Source organism: Amblyomma americanum, chromosome 7 (genome assembly GCF_052857255.1).
Source record: "Amblyomma americanum isolate KBUSLIRL-KWMA chromosome 7, ASM5285725v1, whole genome shotgun sequence".
Lineage (NCBI taxonomy): Eukaryota > Metazoa > Arthropoda > Arachnida > Ixodida > Ixodidae > Amblyomma > Amblyomma americanum.
In genome coordinates, this window is record NC_135503.1 from 18,331,115 (window position 1) to 18,354,456 (window position 23,342).

General features: G+C 45.5%; 2 protein-coding genes across 7 annotated transcripts in view; one reads left to right on the forward strand and one right to left on the reverse strand.

Moving 5' to 3' along the window:
* Positions 1–11,602, forward strand: Gem2 (Gemin 2). Of its 5 annotated transcripts, none has more exons than XM_077631377.1 (9): positions 1–201; positions 624–781; positions 1,353–1,440; positions 1,517–1,606; positions 1,688–1,747; positions 5,248–5,346; positions 5,406–5,474; positions 7,190–7,300; positions 11,406–11,602. In XM_077631377.1, the coding sequence occupies exons 2-9, from the start codon at positions 663–665 to the stop codon at positions 11,496–11,498; spliced, it is 729 nt and encodes a 242-aa protein (XP_077487503.1). In that variant the 5' UTR covers positions 1–201; positions 624–662; the 3' UTR covers positions 11,499–11,602. The 5 variants fall into 5 exon arrangements, with proteins under 5 accessions (XP_077487503.1, XP_077487505.1, XP_077487506.1 ...); XM_077631379.1 differs by lacking the exon at positions 1–201 and adding an exon at positions 209–329; XM_077631380.1 differs by lacking the exons at positions 1–201; positions 11,406–11,602 and adding exons at positions 285–418; positions 10,084–10,174.
* LOC144098599 (condensin-2 complex subunit D3-like) overlaps positions 11,540–23,342 on the reverse strand; it is a 21,463-nt gene continuing 9,660 nt past the window's right edge. Inside the window, exons 3-5 of one of the 2 annotated variants that reach the window (XM_077631367.1) lie at positions 20,802–22,460; positions 16,908–17,154; positions 11,540–12,373 (exon numbers count right to left, since the gene is read on the reverse strand). In XM_077631367.1, coding sequence (XP_077487493.1) covers positions 11,697–12,373; positions 16,908–17,154; positions 20,802–22,460 — 2,583 coding nt within the window. In that variant the 3' untranslated portion in view covers positions 11,540–11,696. Of the gene's footprint in view, positions 12,374–16,733; positions 17,155–20,801; positions 22,461–23,342 lie in introns of both variants that reach the window. The other variant, XM_077631366.1, reaches the window with a different exon arrangement.

Genomic DNA, 23,342 nt, shown 5'->3' on the forward strand with positions numbered 1-23,342 from the left:
GAGGAAGGGCCAGGGAACTGAGCCTGACTGGAGAGCGCAGGAGAGTGCGGAGGCAAACTACAGTCCTACGGTGTCCTAGCAAAACGTCAAAGCCATGGTGCATGCTAACGTTTGTGCATGCCATGCAAGGAAGCTTAGCCTCAAGCGGAGCTGAGGTCAGCTCTGTGCCAGCGTGATTTAGCAGACCGCCAGAAGATAACGGTCTGTATGTGACGTGTTAAATTTCGCTGTTTGCTGCCGTTGAGTCCGTTTCAGCTGCGGCACAGTCAAGGCTACAAGTTATCCGACGCTTGTTAAATTTCGATGTTCTGCTAGCAGAAACAGAGCAGGTACTGTGCAAGGTAGCACTGCGCAGAAAAAAAAAAAAAAAACAAAGCCTCATTGAGCGTGCAAACGTATGGCTGAAGCCGGGATGTGTGTAAGCATCTGCTTGAATACGTTTTCTGGGAGTTGGAAAAAAAATAGAACGCTGACATCCCGCTTGTTGTTCCTTTCGAATAAGCGTATTTATAACTTTCGGTCCAACAACTTTTGTGCTTTAGCGACATTGTCAGCAGTAATTCAACCCTTGCTACATTCTGTAGTTTTTTTTCTCTCTCTCTCACTTACCTCCATGTTTCCAGACTTGGCCACATAAACGTCGTTCGCATCCTGCAAAAGACATGTCTGACGACGACAGACCCCTGCTTAGGTACCGTGCCTTTCCTGTGGAGGACACGGGCGAAGACTATGACTTGGACCTTCCTCCTACAACGGCGAATGAATACTTGAGAAGAGTGCAGTAAGTGAAGTGTTGTGTGCCATGTTTTCCTAAGAAAAGCTTGAAATAGAAAGCTTGGCTTAGCTGCTACGCGCTTCGCTTGAAAAAATTGTTGTAGGCCATGCTGTAATTTGTAGGCCCTAGAGCCAGCTCAGCTTGTGTTTTTTTTATTGTGGTGCAGCACGTAATGTGTGAAGTGTGCTGGCTCCTTCGCCTGCAACTGTAAAGTGTCTGCAGCATAAAAAAAAATGCTAATTCTGCACATCATTCACTCCTACGTGCCCGCTTTGGGTACCGACGACTCTTGCCCTCATGACTCGTTCTCTTGCCAAACCCCTAATTTTCTGTCTTACGCACTTCCTGTTTACTGGCCCTTCTTGAATGGGCGGTCAGCCTTTGTTGTACACCTTAACCTTTCAGGATCTAAATAAATTTGTATGTGGCTGTTGGTATAGGTTTAAGAAGGGTAAAAAGGGTGAAGAACAGTAAGAAGGGTAAAAGGACACATGAAACTATGCCGTGCTGCTAATCTCTCAGCAGATGCTTACAGCAGGGTTGACTTACTTTGCTATTTCATGCTCTGTCAATTCAGAATGGAAGCAAGCAATTGTCCTGATGTTGTCGTTGCCAATCTGGACACCAGCAAGTTCCTGGGAAAACAGACAGTGACGTTCACCGATGTAAGTACCCAGGCCTCAGTGTTCAGCTCTCAAAGGAGCTGATGTTGTCAAGTAGCTTTCTGTGTTGGCATTTCAGTCTAATGATTGTCCACCACCCCCAGAAGGATATGCGCCCTCACGCGAGTGGCAGAGGAAGCAGGTCTATAACTTCCATGCCACTAGACAGGCAAGCATTGTTTTGAAGAGCACATACTGAAGTTCTGACAGAACTTGTCTCTAAAAGCTGCTTACTTTCTATATGTTTCAGAAAATTGCCAAACGCAAGGCTCTTTTGAAAAAGAACAATGAAAGAAGCCCGGTGCGGCTGGTAAGTGAATGCAGCATCTATTAAAAACTTCACTAGAGCAGTGCAGCATTTTACGCGGTTCCTATTTGAAATGGTTTTCTAGTTTATAGCCAGAAATTTCTAGGTTACCAAGGGAATAAACCCGTAATTCACTTGTTTTTATGCCAACTCTTAGTGGCCCTTAAAGGGGCTCTGAAACGCCTTCCGAAGGAGAGCACGCTAACTCACTTAATCACTGCACTGTGTTGCTATGAAAACCGGAGCCAAATAATGCTCTTCTACACGCAGCAGATGACCCACAATCACGCGTCAAAGTTGGTGAGCCCTTCCCAACGACTTTTTCATGCTCGCACCCTCCGCCGTCCCCCGCATCTGCGTGGACATGGTGAGAGGTGGCCATTGGTTAGATACTTTCAGACGCCAGGCAGCTATCGAGGCCGCGGCCAATAAGCCGCTTATCTCCGGCGGGTCGGGAAGCTCCGCTCCCAGAGGGGGGTCAGCGAAGGAGCGCCTACCTTCCAGCGTGCAAAAAGTGACGAGAGCAGAGGGAAAGGCGCGAAGACGCTGAAATTCAAATTTTAACTACAGATAATCCAGCTCCTACAAACCGCATTTAAAAAATCCTTGCTGGACACTATTCGTGAAGCAGCGTGCTTCAATATCCCAGGCATGCCGCAACTTTACTCGAGCCCCCTTCACAGCCCCTTTAAGAAAAAGCAGTGAGCATGCCAATGTTTATTTTTGTTCCTTGACCTGAGAAAGACAGTTTTGTGTATTGCAGAATATGATGTAATGGCATGGTGAAATCGTGTTTCCTATGTCATAGCTGTTGCACATGAAATATTGTAGCTGCTATGGTGGCTCAGTGGTTATGGTACTCGGCTGCTGACCCTAAAGATGTGGGTTTGATCCCGGCAAAATGCTAGAGGCCCATGTACAGTGCAATGTCAGTTTTTAGAGACTGAAGGCTGGCATATTTAGGTTGCTCTTCTGCCTAAGTCTACCACATTTTGAAAGTAATATGCGAGAAATGCAATAGAGATGGTCTGAAAGACTGTGGACTAAAAGCACAGAAATACAGAGAGCTGGATGTGACAAATTGCTTTGAAGCCTGCAATGTTTAGCTGTAAACAGTTTGATCTGAGCTAGTTGGTTCATCCTTGAATGTGTGCATCTTGTGCGAAAAGGATAGTTTATTGGAGACTTCACTTGTACAAACTGTTTTTCCATAATTAGTTGCAAGTTGTGTACTGTATAGGTAATTTTTTCCTTCATCTGTCCTCACCCCTTTTGAGCGTGATACATACATTCAGTAACTGCTGTTAGTCAACTTTTATAGCCCAGGGACCAGCAGGCTTTTTAGGTTAGCTCCATGTCTATTGTGATGTACGGAAAAAAAAGTAATAGCGATAGCCAGTGGACTGCAGTCGAAAAAGCATAGGAAATTTGAGTAAGCTGGCTATAACCAAGAGTTGGAATTTTCAGTTTTTTATTTTTTAAGGCTGAAGCCTTACTAGCCCCATTAGATTAAAATTCTGTCAGCGACCACTGTTGTTGAGGCCGAGAGATGGTTCCAAAAATATGGCGTCGCAACAGCCATCATCTAGCTTGCACAACAGATACCAGGAGCAGCCACCTCCCCCCCCACCAGACTGACTCAGCACGATATAAAAAAAATGTCATGCAAAATGAAATGCATAACATAGCACATTACTGGCAACTAAAAATAACATCATGGTCCTAAGCAGGTCATGCTAGTGAACAAACAGCGGTTCAATAATAGATAGCGAGCAGTTGAGCCTCCGAGTCTACAATGGTGCACAAGGTTGAAGATGAATGCGTAGAAACGCACAGCTGTGCTACTTAATTCAACAGTGCAGTCGTCTCACCATACCCCTGGCTTCCGTGCTTCGTTAATTTTCTCCTTTGACTGAATGCAAAGCCTACTTAATAGTCAGCTAGCAGTGGCATATATGCTAATAATAATGACTCTCTTCAATTGAAACCAAATTATGAAAATGCGGCATACTTTTATTGGTGCTTTTTGATTTTAACTAGGTGTAAGCGAATATTGAAATTTTTAAACACAAATCGAATACGAATATGAAGGGAAAAATGGCTTCAAATATCAAGCTGAATATCGAATATCAGTTCAATATGAAAAAATGTCAGAAATTGAAACAGGCAGATAATGTTGACCTGTTTCTTTCAATATAGTGTACGGTCTTTGCAATTGAAATAAACAAAGCTATACTGACTCAGCATGGTATAAAAAAATTAATGTGGTCATGCAAGATGATATCCATAAAATGACACATTACTGGCAACTAAAAATAACATGATGGCCAGTAAAACCTAATTAGTTCTGAGTTCAAGTGATCAGAAAAAATTATCCGAAGGTCAATTTAAAGAATGCCTCGAGCCTCCCCCACTCCCAAAATAAAATATTGCAAAAATGCGGTGGTGAAGCCTCATGAGCAGACTCCACTGCACAAACAGAGTAATCTGTGAGGAGTGCGCAATAAATAGTGTCAGCTTGCAGGAAGAACAACGCGAACGTAAGCAAGAGGAACACACAGATTTCGCAGAACAGTAAGACTGCTTAAATGACCAGCGACTCGCCAGTCAGCGCATGAAAGCAGCGCAGAACTTGGTTCGGAATAATTACTCCCAACGACCAGCGCAAAAGCGGGCAGACAGCTGCCTTAGCCGCGGGCAAGCGGTGAAGCTCAGAAATCGAAACTAGGCGACTGGGCTATCTTCTGGCCTGAGGCCCTCTGGTCGTTGTCACACTTGCCATTGCGCGCTTGTCATAGATGCGCAGGTTACAATGCATTATTGCCCTGTTGGGACAGCTCCACTCGCCCTTTCGGGAGCCTCGTGCAAAATTTTGCAAGTGGGCTTTTCGCGCATATCATGGTTGACCAAAACGAGGTGGCAGAGCTCTCGCTAAAAGTTATGAAGAGGACAGGAGGAATGCCATGGGTGTGGGATTTAGGTATGCAACACAGTATAGAAGGATCAGACGAACAGGAAAAAAAACTAGCTTTTGCGTTATGATTGTTCAAAGTGGCTGGTCGGCCATCTTTTCTCATCATGTGGGAAAGCCTACTGATTACGAATTGGTCAACGCAATAAACGACAGAGAAAAAATGCGAAGAGGGTGGCTTTGTACTGTTTTTCTGGTACTCGATCTTTGGATAATTTGCCCAGTTAGTGAACCAAATATGAACCGAATATCAAACATATTCATATTTGAAATTTCAAATATTCGCACACCCCTAATTTTAACCGAAAGGTCTAACCCCTAACTGTAACAGCTGCACTAAGGTGCTGCTTCTCTGCAGTCGATCATGCAAGGCAGCCCATAAGTGGTGTACATCTGCTGCTGTTGTAGCACAGGGCCAGATTTAAAGTCAAGGGTTGTCTGTTCAGGAGGCGCACTGTACAAATAGGGTGTTGCAGCTCTGTGCCACTGAGGAGTGTAAAATCCTATTTTCATGACCTTATGTACTGCGCAGCCGAAGATCGGGGAGAAAGACCAGTGGAAAGCAATCTGCTGTGGTTCAACTTCGTCCTGCGTCCACCCACTGGTCAGCATCGTCACTACTATATCACAGGTCAGTCCCTCATCTATTGGTACAGACATGCTCTGACATGCTTCTTTTCAAACTTGCAGCAAAAAATAGAAGCAATAATCAGCTACAACACGCAGTGGATTGAAGAGGATGGTTTCTGTGCCAATATGGTGAGCATGTGCCTATGTTGTATTCTCTCTTTCCCTCTCACACCCACTGACCATTGTTAGCCAGCTAGCAATGGATGCGAATGTCGATTTCAAGAGCTTCCGGGACATTTTTAATGCAATAACATTAGGGAGCTCATGCCGCAGAAAATCCGGAGGCGTTGTTACTGACCGTGAGCGAAAAGTCCCTGAAAAATCCTCCAAAAAGCAACCTAGGTCACGCTAGGTCACGTGTCCTCGTGGAGTCATCCACCAGCTAGGTCACGTGACCTTGTGGCGTCATCACAACCTGCCCACCGAATTGTGAGCAAGCTGCCCACCATGGCAGGTGGCAGTTAAATTAATGATTGGTCGCGAGAGGTTGCTAGGAAGAGCAACTTGCATCGCACAAGTCCACCAGTGGCAGCACCTGCCATCGCACGGCAGTGGCGCATCGCTTAACTGCTGTGTCACTGCTCCAAGAGTGGTATGAGGACTACCATGGATCTATGAATGTTGAGTAGAGAATGCCCAGTTCTGCACAAATGGGCATTACCCCATTAGCTATCGCGTCATACTCTTAAGGCAAAGCTTAAGTTCCCCCGCTGATTTTTGGACATGCTGTGCCGTCTCGCTTGAAGCTAAAGTCTATAGTTTAGCTTTCTGTTTAGTTTGTTTTCTTCTGTGTGGCAGCAGTTTATGAATCGCCTGTGAAAAATGGGGAGTGTCAGCGTTCACAATGAAAATGGCCACTACCGTGATTCAGCTTCAATTTTTTTCGAAGTATTTGCTATTGGACAGGCAGACGTTTTGTATATTCCAGAGTTTCTTAAAAAATTTTCCTGATGTAGGCATTTCTGTGCAAGTTTTGTTCAAATTTTATCTAAGAACTTTTAATTTCTCGAATAAAGTTTTGTTGTCAAACTTGAAACACTTTAATGAAGCTTGTATTATTGAAAAGTGTGTTCATCACATTAAATCTTAAACTTAAGACCTGGAAAAAAAAATTTAACAAAGACCCACAAAAAAGGGACATTTTTTCGACAACAGGGGGAGAGAACCCTTTGAAGCACCATGTGCACAATTGTGTACAAAACAAACTCGCAGCTTTTTCCAACAGTGTGCCACACCTTGCAGCGACTTTTGTTTAGTGCGAATATTTTTTAAAACGGCTTGGTATCATGTCGTCTGCCATTTTTATGCAGATTTTACCAATGGTGATAAAATCGGCTTGAGTTTTGTGCGTCTTTGCTCAAAGTTCCGATCTGGGTGACAAATCCTGTTTGGGTTTCTTGAGGCCTTGATATACCATTTAGGTACAAATATGTGTTTTCAATCGAAATTGTGAACCGCACATGAAAGGGCTTAAATGTCCAGGAAACTTTACCCTCTGCAGTGCTGTAGTGTATCGATTGTATAGTTACATTGTACAGCAGTAAGCGACTTTCGCATTTTTTCTTTCCTTCATCAGTTTCTCAATAAGGCTGCTTTCGCTGCCTTATACTGGTACGAAAAACAGAGTACTACCTGAAAGCACTGTTCTATTGTGAGCAGTGAAGGGGGGGGGGCTTATATGTTGGAAAAAATAAAGTGGTAAGGGGTGCCTAATTTTGCATTGCGTAACAGCTGCTGAATCTGAACCATAGCCTCGTGCGCTTAGCCATGAGCACTTTTTTGAGCATTCTGCATTTTGAGCATAGCGCACTGAATTTAAAAAAAGAAACATATTTTTGTTGAAGGGCAAGTGGATATATGCTCTCCTTGCCTGCGTGGAGAAGCCATTGCATCCAGACATCTGCTCGAATATCCGTGCCTTGGCTCGTGCTTGTGCGGCAGCAAGGAGAAAATTGGTGAGTACTAGGGCTTTCACTTGTGTGCCGGCTGTCGACCTTACGCAGATTCTATTTTAGCCTATGAATTTCTCAGCAGCTTAACCCCTTAACCGTTTCGGACGAGCACAGCTCGTCCTTCCCGAGCTGTCCCCAAACCGTTTCGGACGAGTGTAGCTCGTCCTCGTAGATGCATTTCTTTCCTTTGCAGTTTTGGACGAGCAGCACTCGTTAGCGGCTTATATCATGCACTGCTCGACAGAGGCACCACTGATCCGTTAAGTTGCTTTTTTTTTCTACAGCTCCAAATTCATTTTCGTGATACAACTTGTTGGAAAAATGGCGTCCGGTGGCGGAGACACGTGTGTTGCTGGTCTGTCCGTACGGAAAAGAACGTTTTCTTCATCGTCGTCATTTTATTGCAAAGATGATTCTGACACAGAAATGTACATTGTTTCGGGAAGCGAGGACGACAGTGACGACCTTGAAATGAGTAGCTCTTCTGATGATGAAGTGGACAGCCGAGAAGATAGCATTGCGAGTGTGCGCCAATGGATGAGGATCGACTTGGACAACATTCCAACCAAGCCTCCCAGGTTTCCGTTTTTGGCTGTGCCTGGTAAGAAATTCTCGATTACTTCGCCTGACGACTTGCTTGAATACATTCAGCAGTTTTTTGATGAGCTAATTTCTTTGATGGTTGACGAAACAAATCACTACGCTGCAGAGATCAAAAGCTTGTGCCCCACTGAGCATTCCTGCCTCAAAAAATGGGTGCCTGTCACAAAGGAGGAGATGTGGTTGTTTCTTGCTCTCCTACTCTTGCTAGGAATTGTTCACAAGCCACAACGAGATATGTACTGGTCGAAAAACAAGCTCCTGTTCACACCTATCTTCGGAGAAGTAATGAGCGGTAATCGGTTCCAACTGCTAATGCGGATGCTTCACTTCGTTGATAATGCCTCTGTCACCGACCTCAGTGGGCATCCACAGCCGAAGCTGCACAAGATATGGCCATTTATTGTCCGGATGTTGAACAACTACCACTCAGTGTACATACCCGAGAGGGACATATTCATTGACGAAAGCCTCATGCTCTACAAAGGCAGGCTGGAATGGGTGCAGTATATTCCGTTGAAAAGAGCAAGATTTGGCTTGAAATTTTTTATGCTTTGAGAGGCATCGTCAGGATACGTGTGGGATGTCGTCATCTACACTGGAAAAGGAACCAATCTCTGTACGCCAGCAAACATTGAACCCGGCTCGCCAATGGGAACCAAAGTTGTAATGAAGTTCCTGGAGCCCTTGCTTGGCAAGGGGTATTGTGTGACCCTAGACAACTTTTACACTTCTCCAGAGCTCGTGGATCTCCTCCTTCAGAACCGCACAGACGTATACGGCACCGTCAGAGGAAACAGAAAGGACATGCCTCCCGAAATTCGAACCATGAAGCTGAAGAAAGGAGAGGTCCAGGCTTACCAGAGGGGTAAATGTGTCGCCCTCCAATGTGCGACAAGAAGTTCGTGAGTCTTGAGCACAGTGCATAGTGCAAGCATGGAAACGTTCACCGACTCAAAAGGGCGAAACGTCACAAAGCCAAGTATTGTGCGAGACTACAACCACACAATGGGAGGTGTGGATAAGTCTGATCAGATGCGGCCAACTGCCCTGTCCCACGGAAAAGGCAGAAAATATGATTTTTCGCCACATGGTAGATGAGGCTACATTCAACTCTTTTGTACTATACAAAAAAAATGGAGGGAAGATGACTCACCTTGACTACCGCCTCGCCGTTATAGACTCAATACTGAGCAAGTACCTGGACCCATCCAAGAAAGCAAAGCGTGGACGGCCATCTGATGGGCTCGATGCCGTACGCCTCAAGGAGCGGCACTTTCCAGCTTACATTCCGCCAAGCGAAAACAAACCAACGCCAACAAGAAAGTGCTTCATTTGTTGCAAAAAGCGAGACAAGGGCAAGAAGATAAGAAAGGAAACACGATTTTGGTGCAGCAAGTGTAACAAGCCCCTGTGTGTAATTCCATGTTTTGAGATCTATCACACTGTTCCAAACCTTCCCGTGTGAAACTTGGACAGCAGACGTCCGATTTGTTATGTGGTAACCAGCAGCCAGCTGATTTTCTGTTAGGAGCAAGCAATAAACTTCATTCTGGTATTTTGCCTTTGTAACTGGCTCGAATATTTTTTTAAATATTTAATACATGCCTTTTATTACAACATATTTTCAATTCAACAATAAAAAAAAAATATGCAGTTGTGGTGAGGGATTTGTTACTATAAATAAACGGTTAAGGGGTTAAATATATTTGCACGCAAGTTTCATCAAGTTTTAAAGCCAACTCATGAGGATTTTACTTGTTTTGCGCTAACCAAAAATGGGATTTGTTGCAATTATTTCTGTTCATTCATTTTGTAAAGCAGTCCTGGTCAGAAAAATTGTGGTAGGAAAGCATAAATTAAATTGCATTTTGTCCCAGAGGTGTTAAATGCTGGTGTCAGTCATGAAGTTGCAAAACCACGTCATTTTTTGGCAATCCAGGTCTGACACCGTCTCTGTGGCATTTTCTTTTTAACTGTTTTGATTAATTTTGTATGTTATAGTAGGTTATTCATGCACCACTTTTAAAACCATGCGAAGACACAAGGTGTAAAATTTTATTGCGTGCCTAGAGCTACTTGTCAAACAATTTGAGCTGCAGCTAATGAAGTTACTCATTTTAACTTGTAGTTTAGAAAAGCTCGTGTCACTATAGCTATGCTATATTAATGGTGTTTTCTTTTAGCAAAGCCTTGTACTTGACATCCTCTAAACTCTAAGCAACACCGAGGACAAATTGAAGTTCACCTGTGAATAAAGGTGATTGTGCTCTAATGACATGCTACTTTCACTGAAAACTGAGCTTCTATAAACTATAAAAGTTCGAAAATAAATAGGGTATCGCAGGCTAACTGTGGTACGCCAGTTTTTTTGCGCACTTACCTGTGAGACTAGGATTCACTGCCATTCACTTCTAAATGGTGATAGTTTTGATGTCACAAGGTTGGATATTCAAATTTAAGCCACAGGGCTGATTTTTTTACCCGCAACAAAAATTAGTTCGTGTTGCAGTCCATAACGGTTAAAGGAGGGCGCAGCTTTCAGCAAAAATTTTTCTGTTTCTTGATATAGTACATAAAATTTTTTTAACATGTTAAAAATAATTTTATGACTATTATAAAAAATTTCACTGTTATATCACCAGAAAACTGTTTTGTAATTTGTGAAAAGGCTGGTTCAACATTGTGTTCCTACTGGCCTGCTACAGATCTTATGACATTCTTAAGATTTTTTTTCCAAAGTACAAATTTTGGTTTTTAATTTTTGTAATGCAGGCATATCTAGAGTGAGAAGGAAATTTCATACAATAAATTTAAAATTCACTAACTCGATAAACGAGGGATGTCCTGACCTGTACTAAGGCTCTAGAAGTATAGTCGCGAGTAAAAAAAATTAGCTCTAGTGACATGCCCCAGAACAACACTCGGCGCTGCAGTTAGAAACACGGCGCTAACAAAAAGTGCCAAGTGTGGTTGCAACGCACGGCATTGCACCGGCCGCGCTGTGCGATTTCCACTGCTCCGGTGACGTCACTGTGCTTATCTTTTTTACTCGCAACAGTACAGCATAACAAACGGCGTCAAAATAGACAAAACAGTCGTGAAGTGATCTGCCTCGTTAAGTTAGTGGGTAGAAACCGTAACGGCAAAAAAAACTCCCATTTTTCTAGCGTTTCCTCGCAGTTTTATAGCTGCCACAGTTCACAATTTTTTAGAGTACTTCCCGGCCAATTTCAGCATAAAAATGAGGGGCATACAAGTGGGTACAACAATTATCAGAACTCAGAAGCATGTTCATGATTCACTTCTATGTGTAGGTCAACAGCACTTAGCGTTCGGTTCCACCTTGTGCCTGTGCTAGCTTTGTCACAAGCTCCAATATAGGGCTGAACTTAGATGCTGGCACCACTACAGTTAAATTCTGGAAGGTCAGTGTGGTTTTGCAATACCACAGCTTCTCGTTCACTTTGTGTGTGCATGCAGATGACGTATTTCATTGCCTTTTCAGGCCTCCAAAGATGATCCTAACCTTGCACCTTTGAACCTCATCATTTGCCTCATTGCATCCTACTTTAGCCAAACCGACCTGGCTGACAAGTGAAGAAACCAGCACTCACATAGATGTCATTGCATGTTTGTTTTATACACAATTTTTTTTTTCAAACATTTTAATAAGCTGTGCAAATAAATTACATTATACCAATACACGATTTCACTTAATCATTATGAATGCTTGATAATAAAATATGAAATTGTGTATAAAATATGAAAACATGTATGAATGTGCTGAAGGCAATTATCACTTGATTAGGCTGAGGTCGGGTGACATACACAGCCTCTTTCTCCTGTCACCGAGCACTGGTGTGCTGGTCTGGGCACTGCTGGGGCTTCCTGTTGACCGGCCGACTTTCCTCACTTGTGCAGCTTTTACAGGCTTTTTGAACTCGCCCTCACCAGAATCCGATGCAGAAATGATCATCGACGACATTCTTGAATTCAAGGAGGGCGGTGAGCTCCGTATTCCCGTGTCACCCAGTTCAATTGGAAACCTCCTCCGTGGCGAAGGCAGTCTCCCCGAAAGACGCGTTCCTGAAGGAGACGTAGAAGGTGGACCCTTCTCTCTTGCCCTTCCTCTGCCTTCGGATGCCATGCTCCTGTCACTGAGGTCCGACGAGGTAGAACATCGCGACGGTGGACGATCTAGTACCGCATCTGCTGCTGGGACCTCTCCTCCTTGCACCTGATCCTCCCTGCCTCCATCAATATTGTCCATCAAAAGCTCTTTTCTTGCTGTCGAGCTACCCCTACAGCGCCTCGCAGGAGTTCCTTTGTATCGTGTGGAACTTTGCGAGGAGTTCTTTCTGCATCTAGTTTTACAAGGTGTAGATGTGGAGTCCACGGACTTTCTCCTGGGCGTGACTTCAGAAGTGCCTTGCTCCTCAGGATTTTTCTCAGAGGGAGCGGCAGTAGCGCCTTCTGCATTCCAAATTTGCAGAAAAGCTGTTAGGCTCTTGCAGCATCGGGTGAAATCAACTGAAACAGATGTATCTCCCCCCATTCAAAAGTATACAGCCAAAGGGGTTTGCTTTTGAGGCCTGCAGTGTGCCTCGTTATGCACCCTCGGCGACCGCGGTATCTTGAAAGAGGAATGGCCTCGCATCCTCAATCAACCCACGCTTTGGACTGCTAAATGTGCTAGGGAGCCACGCTAAGCAGCTTAACAGCAAACCCCTTGCGCTGTATATCTTTGACGGGGGCTGTACCCTCAATACAAAAGTGCCTGAACATTCAACGAACAAAAGTGCACCGACAGGCATGCTGCCACCTTCCTTCGGCATGAAATTTTCTAAGTCCGAGGAACTCAGGATGGCGGCATGTGTTACTATTACTTTTAACTCCACAGCAGCGCTGGCGCTTTAGTCGTTTCACTATTTGGTATGCCTCGTCAGTGGTCACTCGCTCGGTCGCTGGGATAGGAGCTGTACGTACGAGTGAACTGACAATTCAGGAAGCTCGTATCAGCATTACTGGAAACCGCATTTATTGGAAGAAACTGCCTAAGCAAGTATCTACAGTATAAACAAAATAAAATGCTGGGAAAAAATGTATCTGAGAAAACGCACCAACCAAACGCCCAATTTTGAAAAATGGAACTGCTGAACGAGGTACGAATGCATTTATTGACAATTTCACTTCATAAAAATGTTGAGCAGCATACATCTTGGTGCAAGGTCTCAACAGCTCCTTTTCTCGTGCCCACAGAATTAGTCCACATTTGCGCTGTCTCAACCGCAGGAGCAACTTCGCAGCAAATCGAGTTCTGTCGACGGCAATGGCGAAAGTAGCCGAAAAAAATCTTTTTTTTTTTATGCTGTGCAGTCTTCGCACCTATTACCGCTCTTACCACTAACTAGTTTCTTCTGTTCCCTCCTCAAGGCTAGGCTAATTTGACACCTTACCATCCTGTGGACCTCCACATCGTGCACAATGCCAGGGTGAGCGTACATTGTGAAATCTCTTTCATGATGCAAAAAGAGTACAAAAAATTGATGTCGCCACCGTCTGGAAGATGAAGTAACGAGCGTTAGCTGTTTGACAATTGATGTTGCCAATCACCAATTGGGTTGCTATATCGATTTACTATGGGGGCCGCCATCTTGAATTCCTCAGACAGAAAATTTCCCGCCGAAGGGAGGCGGTAGCAGACACCAAGAAATTGAGAAACGTGACGGCAAGCTGTTAGTGGGTGAGAGCGAATTGATCAATAACTCGAAGTGGCTGCGCTTGGGTCGATGCCAATGAGTAATTACTCCCTTATTACAATTCTACTCCACCTTGGAGGATTCCCCTAAACAATTGACCAACACTGTTCCCATTTCGAGTTATTGATCAATTCGCTCTCGCCCACCAACAGCTTGCCATCCTGGTTAGATCAGTTGGTGGAACGACTGCTCCGGTAAAGCGGTGTCCCGGGTTCGAACCCCGGACCAGGTCGAATTTTTATTTAACAACAAAGTTTCTGAGAATGCTGTTTAGCTTTCCTTTGTAGCCGTATGGCTGCATGCCAATGAGTAATTATTCCCTTATTATTTTTGTTTTCTCTACTCCTGTAACTTTTTCTTAAAATCTACTGAATGCAGTGTTGAAATTTTGCATGAGAGTACAATCTGTTGTTCTACACAGATGGTACCAAAAGTATGCGCATTGAAAAAAGAAAAGTAATTCATTTTTCTTTCCCTACGCAATAAAACTGCAACCGATGAACTTTTTTTTTTGTCAATAAAATAGAAATGAAGTTGGGGTTTTGATTCTGGTATCAATCACGTAATAGGCACAGGTGGAAACCTGGGGAAAATTTTGTCTGTTTGCGCCTAATGGTTCCCGAGAAAAAAGTACGCGAACTTCCGAAAATCCTGTTTTGAGATAAATGCGGATGATGCATCTGAAAGCTCGCCTTTCCACTTGACATGACCACGAAAAATTTGAAAAGCATTTCTGAAGTCACGAATAGCCAAGTGTGATATACTTCCTGAAAGCTAAAAACCTGCTCCATCAGAAGGTTGCCACACATAAAAAACGAAAACAGAGTGGGGTGGAAAGAGTGTAAATAAAACCTTTTGTAACTTCCACCTTTCCACTAGACATGACCACGAAAAAGGATTCAGAAAAGCATCTCTATAAAGTCGTGAATTCCCAAGTGTAAAATGTTTTTCTGAAAGCTAAAGAAATGCTCTATCAGCAGGGTGCTAACTCTAACAATTGATGTTTTTTAGAAAACAAAGTCTCGCCCCACCTTAAGGTTAATTACGATACCTGCCACCCTCTCGCTAATACTATGGAATTCCTCTATGTTGTCAGCTCCCAAGCCTATTTCTCATATGTCCGCTAGTCCATGGTAGCATTGTGTATGTGCCCGCCTTTCAGCACTGTATATGCCTCATCTGTCCTCCTAAGCTCAATAAGCCCTACGTCGTCCGATTTAATAGTCACTAGTTCCTCGACAGCACTGTTAGACCAGCCTCACTGGATAACGTTCTAGTGTTAAACGTTGCCAGGTTCAGTTTCCAATGGTGGCCTGTCCGGAGCCATAGATTCTTGGCACCCTGTGCTGCATCACAGGTCTGCTCCACAGCTGCTGGGGACCGAGGGTTAGTTGGGGCAATCGTGCAGGAGGTTGTGGCCAAGTCCTGTTCTGGTGAGGGAGTGCGTAGTCGGTTCTGGTCATTGAGATCAGGCCGTGCCCCAGGCCTGGTTATGCAAACTCTGCCGACAGACTTTTTTTTTCTTTAATCCAATGGAGAAGTGCACGGCATCGGGATTCGCTCTTGCATGCAAGGCGGATGCTCTAGCTCTAAGCCATTGCTGTACCTTACACAAGCCATACATCATTACAACATGTTTTAGGAGAAATCAGCAAGATGTAACTTAGTTACAACTAGTTACCGGTGTAGCCATACAACTGCACTCATGCGAGTATCAATGGTAGCTATTCATTTGTTTGAAGCCATAGGCTCAACAACATCACAGAAAACCTTCTTCACATCAACTGTGATGGTTGTAAGCTTGGGATATTTTAAACACACATCCAAAGTTTTGCTCATTTTTGTCAAATCTGCAGCCCAAGACAAGAGGGACACTGTTTGAAGCGGCATTGAGGACAAATTACAGTTGGCCTGCATCCGTGTTAAAATGACAAAGAGGCTACTTCCATTGATAACAGAGCTTCTGGAAAAGGCCAACAAAATTGGACACAGGTATCACAGCCAGAGGCCATTCTCACAAGCAAACTGCGATGATGATATCAATACATTTTTTCGGTGTGCACCTCTAATGCTGGGCCACAGAGCCATTCACTTGGAAAATGCAATGGCTGCGTTCTTTTCATTACTGCCATCAATGGTTTTAATTCAGTGCTGGGGAAAAAGAAAAACAAGGGCACTATTTTTAGAATCCAGTTTTTTGAGCAATAAATGCCTCTTTGTCACAAAGCAAACCTCAAACATAGCCACAAGGAGCCAAAAATTGATTTTTACTTAGAACAAGTATTAGACAGAGTTGACCCCAGCGTGCTTTTAGCATTGTACACGTAAAAGAAGTAAAGCTACAACCAACACGATAGAGGCGAAATGCAAAAGACGCTGTTCAGTGTCGGTGCACATTAAAGATCTCCAGGTGGCCGAAATTATTCCGAAGCCCTCCACTAAGGCACCTTCTCTTTTTCACTCCCACCTTCCTCCCTTCCCTCATGGCGCTGTTGAGCTGTCCACCGGGAAGTGAGACAGCTACCACGCCTTTCATTTCCTAATAACCAATCAACCAATACACAAAAAAACACAGCAATCATGCAATTAAGATTAATCAATTTTTGCATGGCAGGGCTACAGTGGGAGCTAATTAAATTAATTTCAGTAAATTTTACTGCCTGTGGTTTTAACATGCACCGAAATGTCAGTAAACGGGCATTTTTGGAGGTTTGCTTCCATCAGAATGCAGCCACTGCAGGCAAGATCGAACTCGTAAGCTTGTGCCCAGAAGCCAGGCACCACAGCAAATGAACCACAGAAGCAGATCACAATTAAAAGGGCATTCGAAACCAGTCATCAGTGGAAGAAAAGTGGATGTGGCAAAAGCACTACTGATTTCTCTCCCAGAACATCTGCCACGAATCAATACTGCACCCTTTTTTAAGTCCTGTGGCCAAGACGGGCAAGACGCCACTCCAGGCTATTGCCAATAGATTTTGCTCACAGAGTGCAACGACGCATCCCAAAATTCTCGGACCAAGCTAACCGTCGCCAGTTTGAAGCGTGCCTATCCCCAGAAGCCTGAGGCTCACCTTGGTGTGCAGCAGTGCCTTCGCCATCCCGCTGTTCATTCCCTTCGTCAGGTGCTACTTCTGGTAGCATGACAATAGTACGTCGCTTGCTGGCCTCTTCCCTGAGCTTGCGAGCTGTGTCCAACAGTTCTCGAAGTTCAGGGTTGGGCGTATGCGCAGGTGTCTTTGGCATACCTGGTGACTGGCCATCAGCCAAGGCCTCCCCTTCCTCTTCCTGCTCGAGGCGCCGCAGGTCATACGCTACCTCGTTGGCAAGTTTCTTGTCAGCCGAAAGGATTTCCTTGACCTCGGCCTTATAGTCACGCATGAGCTCCCGCAGGAACATCAGCAGCGAACGCAAAAGCGGTGACTGGGTAGCCTCCAACTTGTTCTTCAGGGAAATGACCACGGGGATCACATTATCCGCTAAATTCAGCCGTACCTGCGCACATGGTCACATATGAGGTCTCATGAGAACATAATGGGGGGATTTGCAAACACTTTCTTTCTATATGCAGAATTATCAAACTTTCGAGCTTGCCTTCAATGTCAACAGCAATTTGTAATTTGTGGTTGTACGGGAAGCGGCAGACTGCGGTGAACAAATAAAACTGGAAAAACAAAAAAAAAGACCACTACTACAACGTAATTCCTCAAGTTACCAGCGGTGCAACAAGCACACCAGAGCACCACAGGTTCATTCACAGGTGCACTCATTTTTCTTCACACTCGCATGCTTGATGAGCCCCTGTGAGTGGATCTGTGTAAATGTTGCGCTGAGCCCTTAAGTGGACATAAGCCCCTGTGACCAGCATGAATTTTGGTTGTTCCCATGAGATGTAATTTAGAACATGCACTGCGAAATGACAAGAGGAAGCAAGAAAAAAGGATACAAGCCGATTTAAAAACAAATGGTAACAGTTGCTACACAAAATTTTTTTAAAAAGTAAAGGCCCGTATGGTTGCATACACATTAGGGCTCATCACCAGCCATTTACAGCACACCTTCCTTCTCAACACCTGCTCACAGACACACTACCATCTGATGCATATAACCTTGCCATGCATCATGCTGACTTCATGAGTTGAGTGATTTCAAATGTCCTGTCCTGCAGCATACTTGCTTTGGGTACGAGCACAAGTGAGTCTCTGAGACAACGTGAATCAAGTGCTGATGAGCGGGCGGAGGAGAAAAATGTTTGTGAGTGATTAGGGTTTTGGGGGGTTTAACGTCCCAAAGCGACTCAGGCTATGAGAGACGCCATTGTGAAGGGCTCCGGAATTTTCGACCACCTAGGGTTCTTTCACGTGCACTGACATCGCACAGCACACGGGCCTCTAGAGTTTCGCCTCCATCGAAATCCAACCGCCGTGGCCGGGATCAAACCCGCGTCTTTCGGGCCAGCAGCCGAGCGCCATAGCAACTCTACCACCGCGGCGGCTGTTTGTTTGTGAGTGAGTCACCTCACAAAGTGCCGAGAGGTATGCGGCACAACCTTCACAACTTGACAAGTCAGTCTAGCAGTAGATATATCTAAATGGTGTCATAAGAAACAGACCTCTCCTAGCCTATAATGAAAGCGCATTTGTATCTGGCATGTGGGCCCCGCGGCAGTGGCTCAGTGGTTAGGGCGCTCGACTACTGATCCGGAGTTCCCGGGTTCGAACCCGACCGCGGCGGCTGCGTCTTTATGGAGGCAAAACGCTAAGGCGCCCGTGTGCTGTGCGATGGCAGTGCACGTTAAAGATCCCCAGGTGGTCGAAATTATTCCGGAGCCCTCCACTACGGCACCTCCTTCTTCCTTTCTTCTTTCACTCCCTTCCTTATCCCTTCCCTTACGGCCCAGTTCAGGTGTCCAACGATATATAAGACAGATACTGCACCATTTCCTTTCCCCAAAAAACCAATTATTATTATTATCTGGCATGTGGAAGGAGGCTGCCCATGTGCCAAGAAAAAGCAAAGCTTACCAGTCGAAAGTGGGTACACAAGAACTGAGAAGAGGCAAAATGAAGGACAAGGAGCAAGGAAGACCACAATGAGAGTTCTTGCCCACAAGGCCACACCCCCTAAAGTCACTGTGTTCTTAAAGTGGGACAGGTCTAACAGGTCTATTTAAACTTGGTCGGTACAAGCATAAGCCCAATGAGGACACAGTTCTTTCGGTGAACCTTGATAATGGCGAAAGCACACTAGGCTGGACAAGGCTGGAATGATGAGGCTGCAACAGAACTTTTGCCTGCCTCAGCATAGCATCGAGGTTGCAGAGACAAATCTCCAAGCAACGAAACATGCAGTTCTTCATACTACTCCCTTCGTTTCTTGGAAGTGTGCATTCCAGACAAGTACAAGTATTTTTCTACACAAACTTGTCGCAAACCAAACAGCTGAACAATCAAAATGTTTCGCAGATGTCTACCACAGTGTTCATTTGTGGTGCCTTTGCAATTTAACTCCAGAGTTGCCAGACATTTTGCAGGCTGAAACATGTAGCAGGCACTGAAGAGAGAGCTGGAAACTTGACACAGTGGTAAAACCTCTACATGCAGGTGTTTCCTGGAGATAATGAAGGGGAGAAACACTGGAGGAAACACTTAAGCTGCACCGTAACGGTATGATGCAATTGCATTAATGGGCTCATGCCCATACTACGTCACAATAATAGATTCCTAGGAGTCCTCATACCACTCCTGGCACAGTGGTGCAGCAGGTGAGCGATGTGCCACTGCCTCGCGATGGCAGGTGCTGCCACCGGTGGGGCTTGTGAGACCCAAGTTGTTCTTCTCAAGCAGCCTCTCACAACCAATCATTAATTGAACTGCCGCCTGCCTTGCTGGGCAGCTTGCTCACAAACCGGTGGGCAGGTTGTGATGATGTCACGAGGTCACGTGACCAGGATATCTTACCTACCACATAGGTTGCTCCTCTGGGCATTTTTCGCTCACAGCCAACAATGTCGACGCCGGCTTTTCTGCGACATGGGACCCTTAACGCTACTGCGATGATATCAGACCAACATTAAAAGAGGAAATTAAGCAACTTGCTTCAGTATATTGGCCTTGCTGTGAGGCTTTTTAAGAGCGCTGAATTCAACCCCTCAAAGCATAAGGTGTTAAAAGGACACCAAGGACAACCCCATCAAACTTTTGGTCTCACTGAAAACCATGCCTGTGGCTCTGTCTAGCTACAACTATGTGCGGCAGCATGAGATGCATTTATTGCCAAGAAAATTGGATTTAAAAATTTTCTCATCACTCGATTCAAACTTATGACGTCCATACCAAAACAAGGACTATGGTGGTGTTGCCTAGCCCCAGAGATTCACAAGCAAAAAATCTCTCTATGCACCGCAGTTTGCATGAGACATGTATTTCACTTTTTGGCCTTTCATGGTTATAAAAGCTCTGTTTTAAGTGAAAGTGGCATCTTTGTCATTAGAGTGCGGTAATCTATCAACACAGACCGACTTCAGTTTGTCCTCTATCAGAAGACAGTGTCAGCGAAGCACCTTCGCACTCCCACTTAGTCGAGAGTATGTCCGCTCTGCTCACATGCGAGGAAAGTCAAGCAGACCTGGCAATACTAACCACTCCAACACAGTACAGGCGCCATTTTACTTTTTCTTATCATACATTCATGTTCAATAACATGAACAAATTCTTTTGTTGCACAGCAGACTGATAGGCTATATTTCCTTCTCTTTTTTTTTTTAGAACTGTAGCTCTTCCATTCATATCAAGTGAGTGCCCGCAGCAATTCGCCTTTAAAGGCCCTATATAGGCCGCCATATTCGGACTGCTCAGCTAAAACTTCACTTCATGGATGCGAGTCTAGAAGGGCTCCGCATTCAGCAAAAGCAGCGAAAAGATGCAAAAATTCTCTGCTAAAACTGTCCAGAGTCAGACTGCAGGGATGCAGAGCTGAGGATAACAGAAGGCACAGGACTAACTGGTTAGCTTGCCTGCGTGGCAGAACAGGAATAAAGAATGAACAGCCTACAGGGGAAGCACTGCCATGACCAGTCATGCGGGGCCAATGACCTCAAGAAGAGCAGCAGTGCTTCAGAAGCCCCTGCTGCCAGTACTCACCACAGTGGAGAGTAGGGTCTTGCGCGTCGAGTGCATCAGGGCCTGGGCAGGGTCCTCCTCTGTTGCTGCATCCTCAGCTGCGGCCGCGATCGTCTGCAGCTTGATTTCATCAGAGCAGAGCACCCGCAAGGCATCGTACAGCATTTCGGGGCACTGCTCCTCCAATGTGGGCCCAATGGCCAACTCGTCCGTACAAGGCGTCAGCATGCTTTGGGTCAGAGCCAGAGTCAGCTTGAAACGGTCCTCATCTAACATGTTCAGCAGCAAGAAGCGATACAATGACATGCGTCGTTCGCGCTGCTCTGCCCCCTCAAGGCCAAACAGGCGCTTGTCTCGCTCGGATGTCTCCACAATGTTGTCCTGCGATGCCTGATTGCTGCCGCCACTCCCGTAACAGTTGAAGTAGCAGATGCATTCTACAAACCGCTGGTAGAATATGTGCGGGCTCCGCTTGAGGACGCAGTCAACCAGGCCAAACTCAGCCAACTCACGGACTTCACGCTCCTCATCTGTCAAGGCTGAGAGGAGCCGGTAAAAAAGCCGGCCATGCAGCTTGACAAAGTCCTGCTGCAGCAGCTGTAGCAGACACGTGAGGACCAAGCTGCGGACAGCCGGAACAGGGTCCTTGATGCAGCGTGTCAGAACAGGCAGGTACGGGTCGACCAAAACAGCGTAACGCTTGCACATGTCGGTCAGAGCTACTATCAGGTTCGCACGCATCATCGGGTCCTGGGTGCTGGACAGGGCATTGCCCATGGTTGGCACAACAGTCTTCGCAAGCATCTCATTTTGGATGCAGAGCATGCCCATCACTATCACGGCTTGGGCGCGCACGCGCCGAGAGGTCCGCAGATGGCTCGTTCCGGGCCCTGCCAGTCGACCCCTAGACCGTCTGGGAGGTTTCGTGTCCTTGGCCTCCACGTTTTCTGCATCTGGCTCAGACACTGCAGCATCCTCCCCAGAAGCAGGCTCTGCAGGTTCCATACGGTCCAAACTGGTCATGCAGGCCTGGACCAACTGGTGAAGCTGACCAGAGACAGCACGAGGGGCAGGCTGCGCCGCTTCTCCGAGAACCACAAGGTGGCGAACAAGCTCTTCATCCTGGAGATCGCCATCCTCGCCCTTGGCTCCCGAAACGGCCTCGGAGAGGAATGCCTGGCACTTGTCCAGCATCTGCTTGCACCAGACCTCAATGGCACGCTCGCCCAGCTCAGGCCGTTCTCGATGTAGGTTGCGCTTGAGGCTGTGCAAGCACTCCACTGTGCGAGGGATAACATCAACAGGGAGGCTCAGTTGAGACAACCGCTGTTCCATGTCGACAATTAGCTCCCTGAGGGCGTTCGAGGACAAGTGGCGGGACACCTTCTTGAGGACAATGAGCACATGGTTGACGGTCTCGTTGGAGGCATGCGGGACGCTGCAACCCTCTGGATGGTCCTCCCAGTGCTGTTTCCAGTAGCTAAAGGCAAAGTTGCCCTGTCCCAGGTCACAGCAGATAGACAGCTTTGAGAGCAGTAGCCAGACAGAGGCATCATTGGCACCACCCACGTGAGTTTTCAGGCTGTTCAGCTGGTTCAACCGTATCTTCTCAGCACGATGCAACTGAAGCACGGCCTGCTGTAGGTACTTGTGGTACTCACGAAATGGGCCCTGCGATACCTGAACAGCAAAATTGGTGACAAAGTAAAGTCAACTTTCTGCCACTACTCTGTCATTCTGAACTCCATTTCTGCAGTGAAAGACTTTTTAATGCCCTACAGAGTGCATTTTAAAATCATACCATGAAACAGTGCAAGCACTACAACAATGCATGTGGCATCCGTAAGCGACACACTTGTTGAGAGAGGAACAAGTACATTATTTTTATCAGTATGTCACCCAAAGTACCATGCAAAAGTTGCGGTGAGCGGCCGTTGTTAGTCCTTGGCCCAGTCAAAGGCATGCGCATGATATGCACGGTGCAGCTGGGTCCAACTTAGTTGCAGTTCTTGTAAACATAAAATATGCACTTTCAACTGTTTCGTATCAAGAAATTAATGCGTGGTATCACAATTAGATTAAATACCCTTATTCTTTTCCGTTAAAATGGGAAGAGCCACCTTAGCTCCATTCTACAATCACAGAGATCGTAGAATGAGCACAAAATTTCGTTTTATCAATGCAGAGGATGTGCCCATTCTGGTACCTGCCTATACCATTCTGTGCATATGTACCGTAATTTGCACACTGATCCAAAATCAAAGTTGCACTGGTAAATCATGAATGAAAGAAAAGTAGAATGAAAAGGTAGGATGACACATTGAAAGTAAAGCGAGCATTTATTCCTGTCTAGTATGCTCAACAAAGTGTCAGCCAGTTTACAAAGAGGTAAAAGAACAAGCAAAGAAAACAGTAAAATCATATCAGTGACTTTGAGCACGTAATTGTGCACGCCAACTAAGCCTTTTAGAAGCACTTTAGTCTGACATTCTTATTATATTACAAATACACTTGGAAATACAACTCCTAAAGTATCATGTCCCAGAAATGCCTGTAAAAACA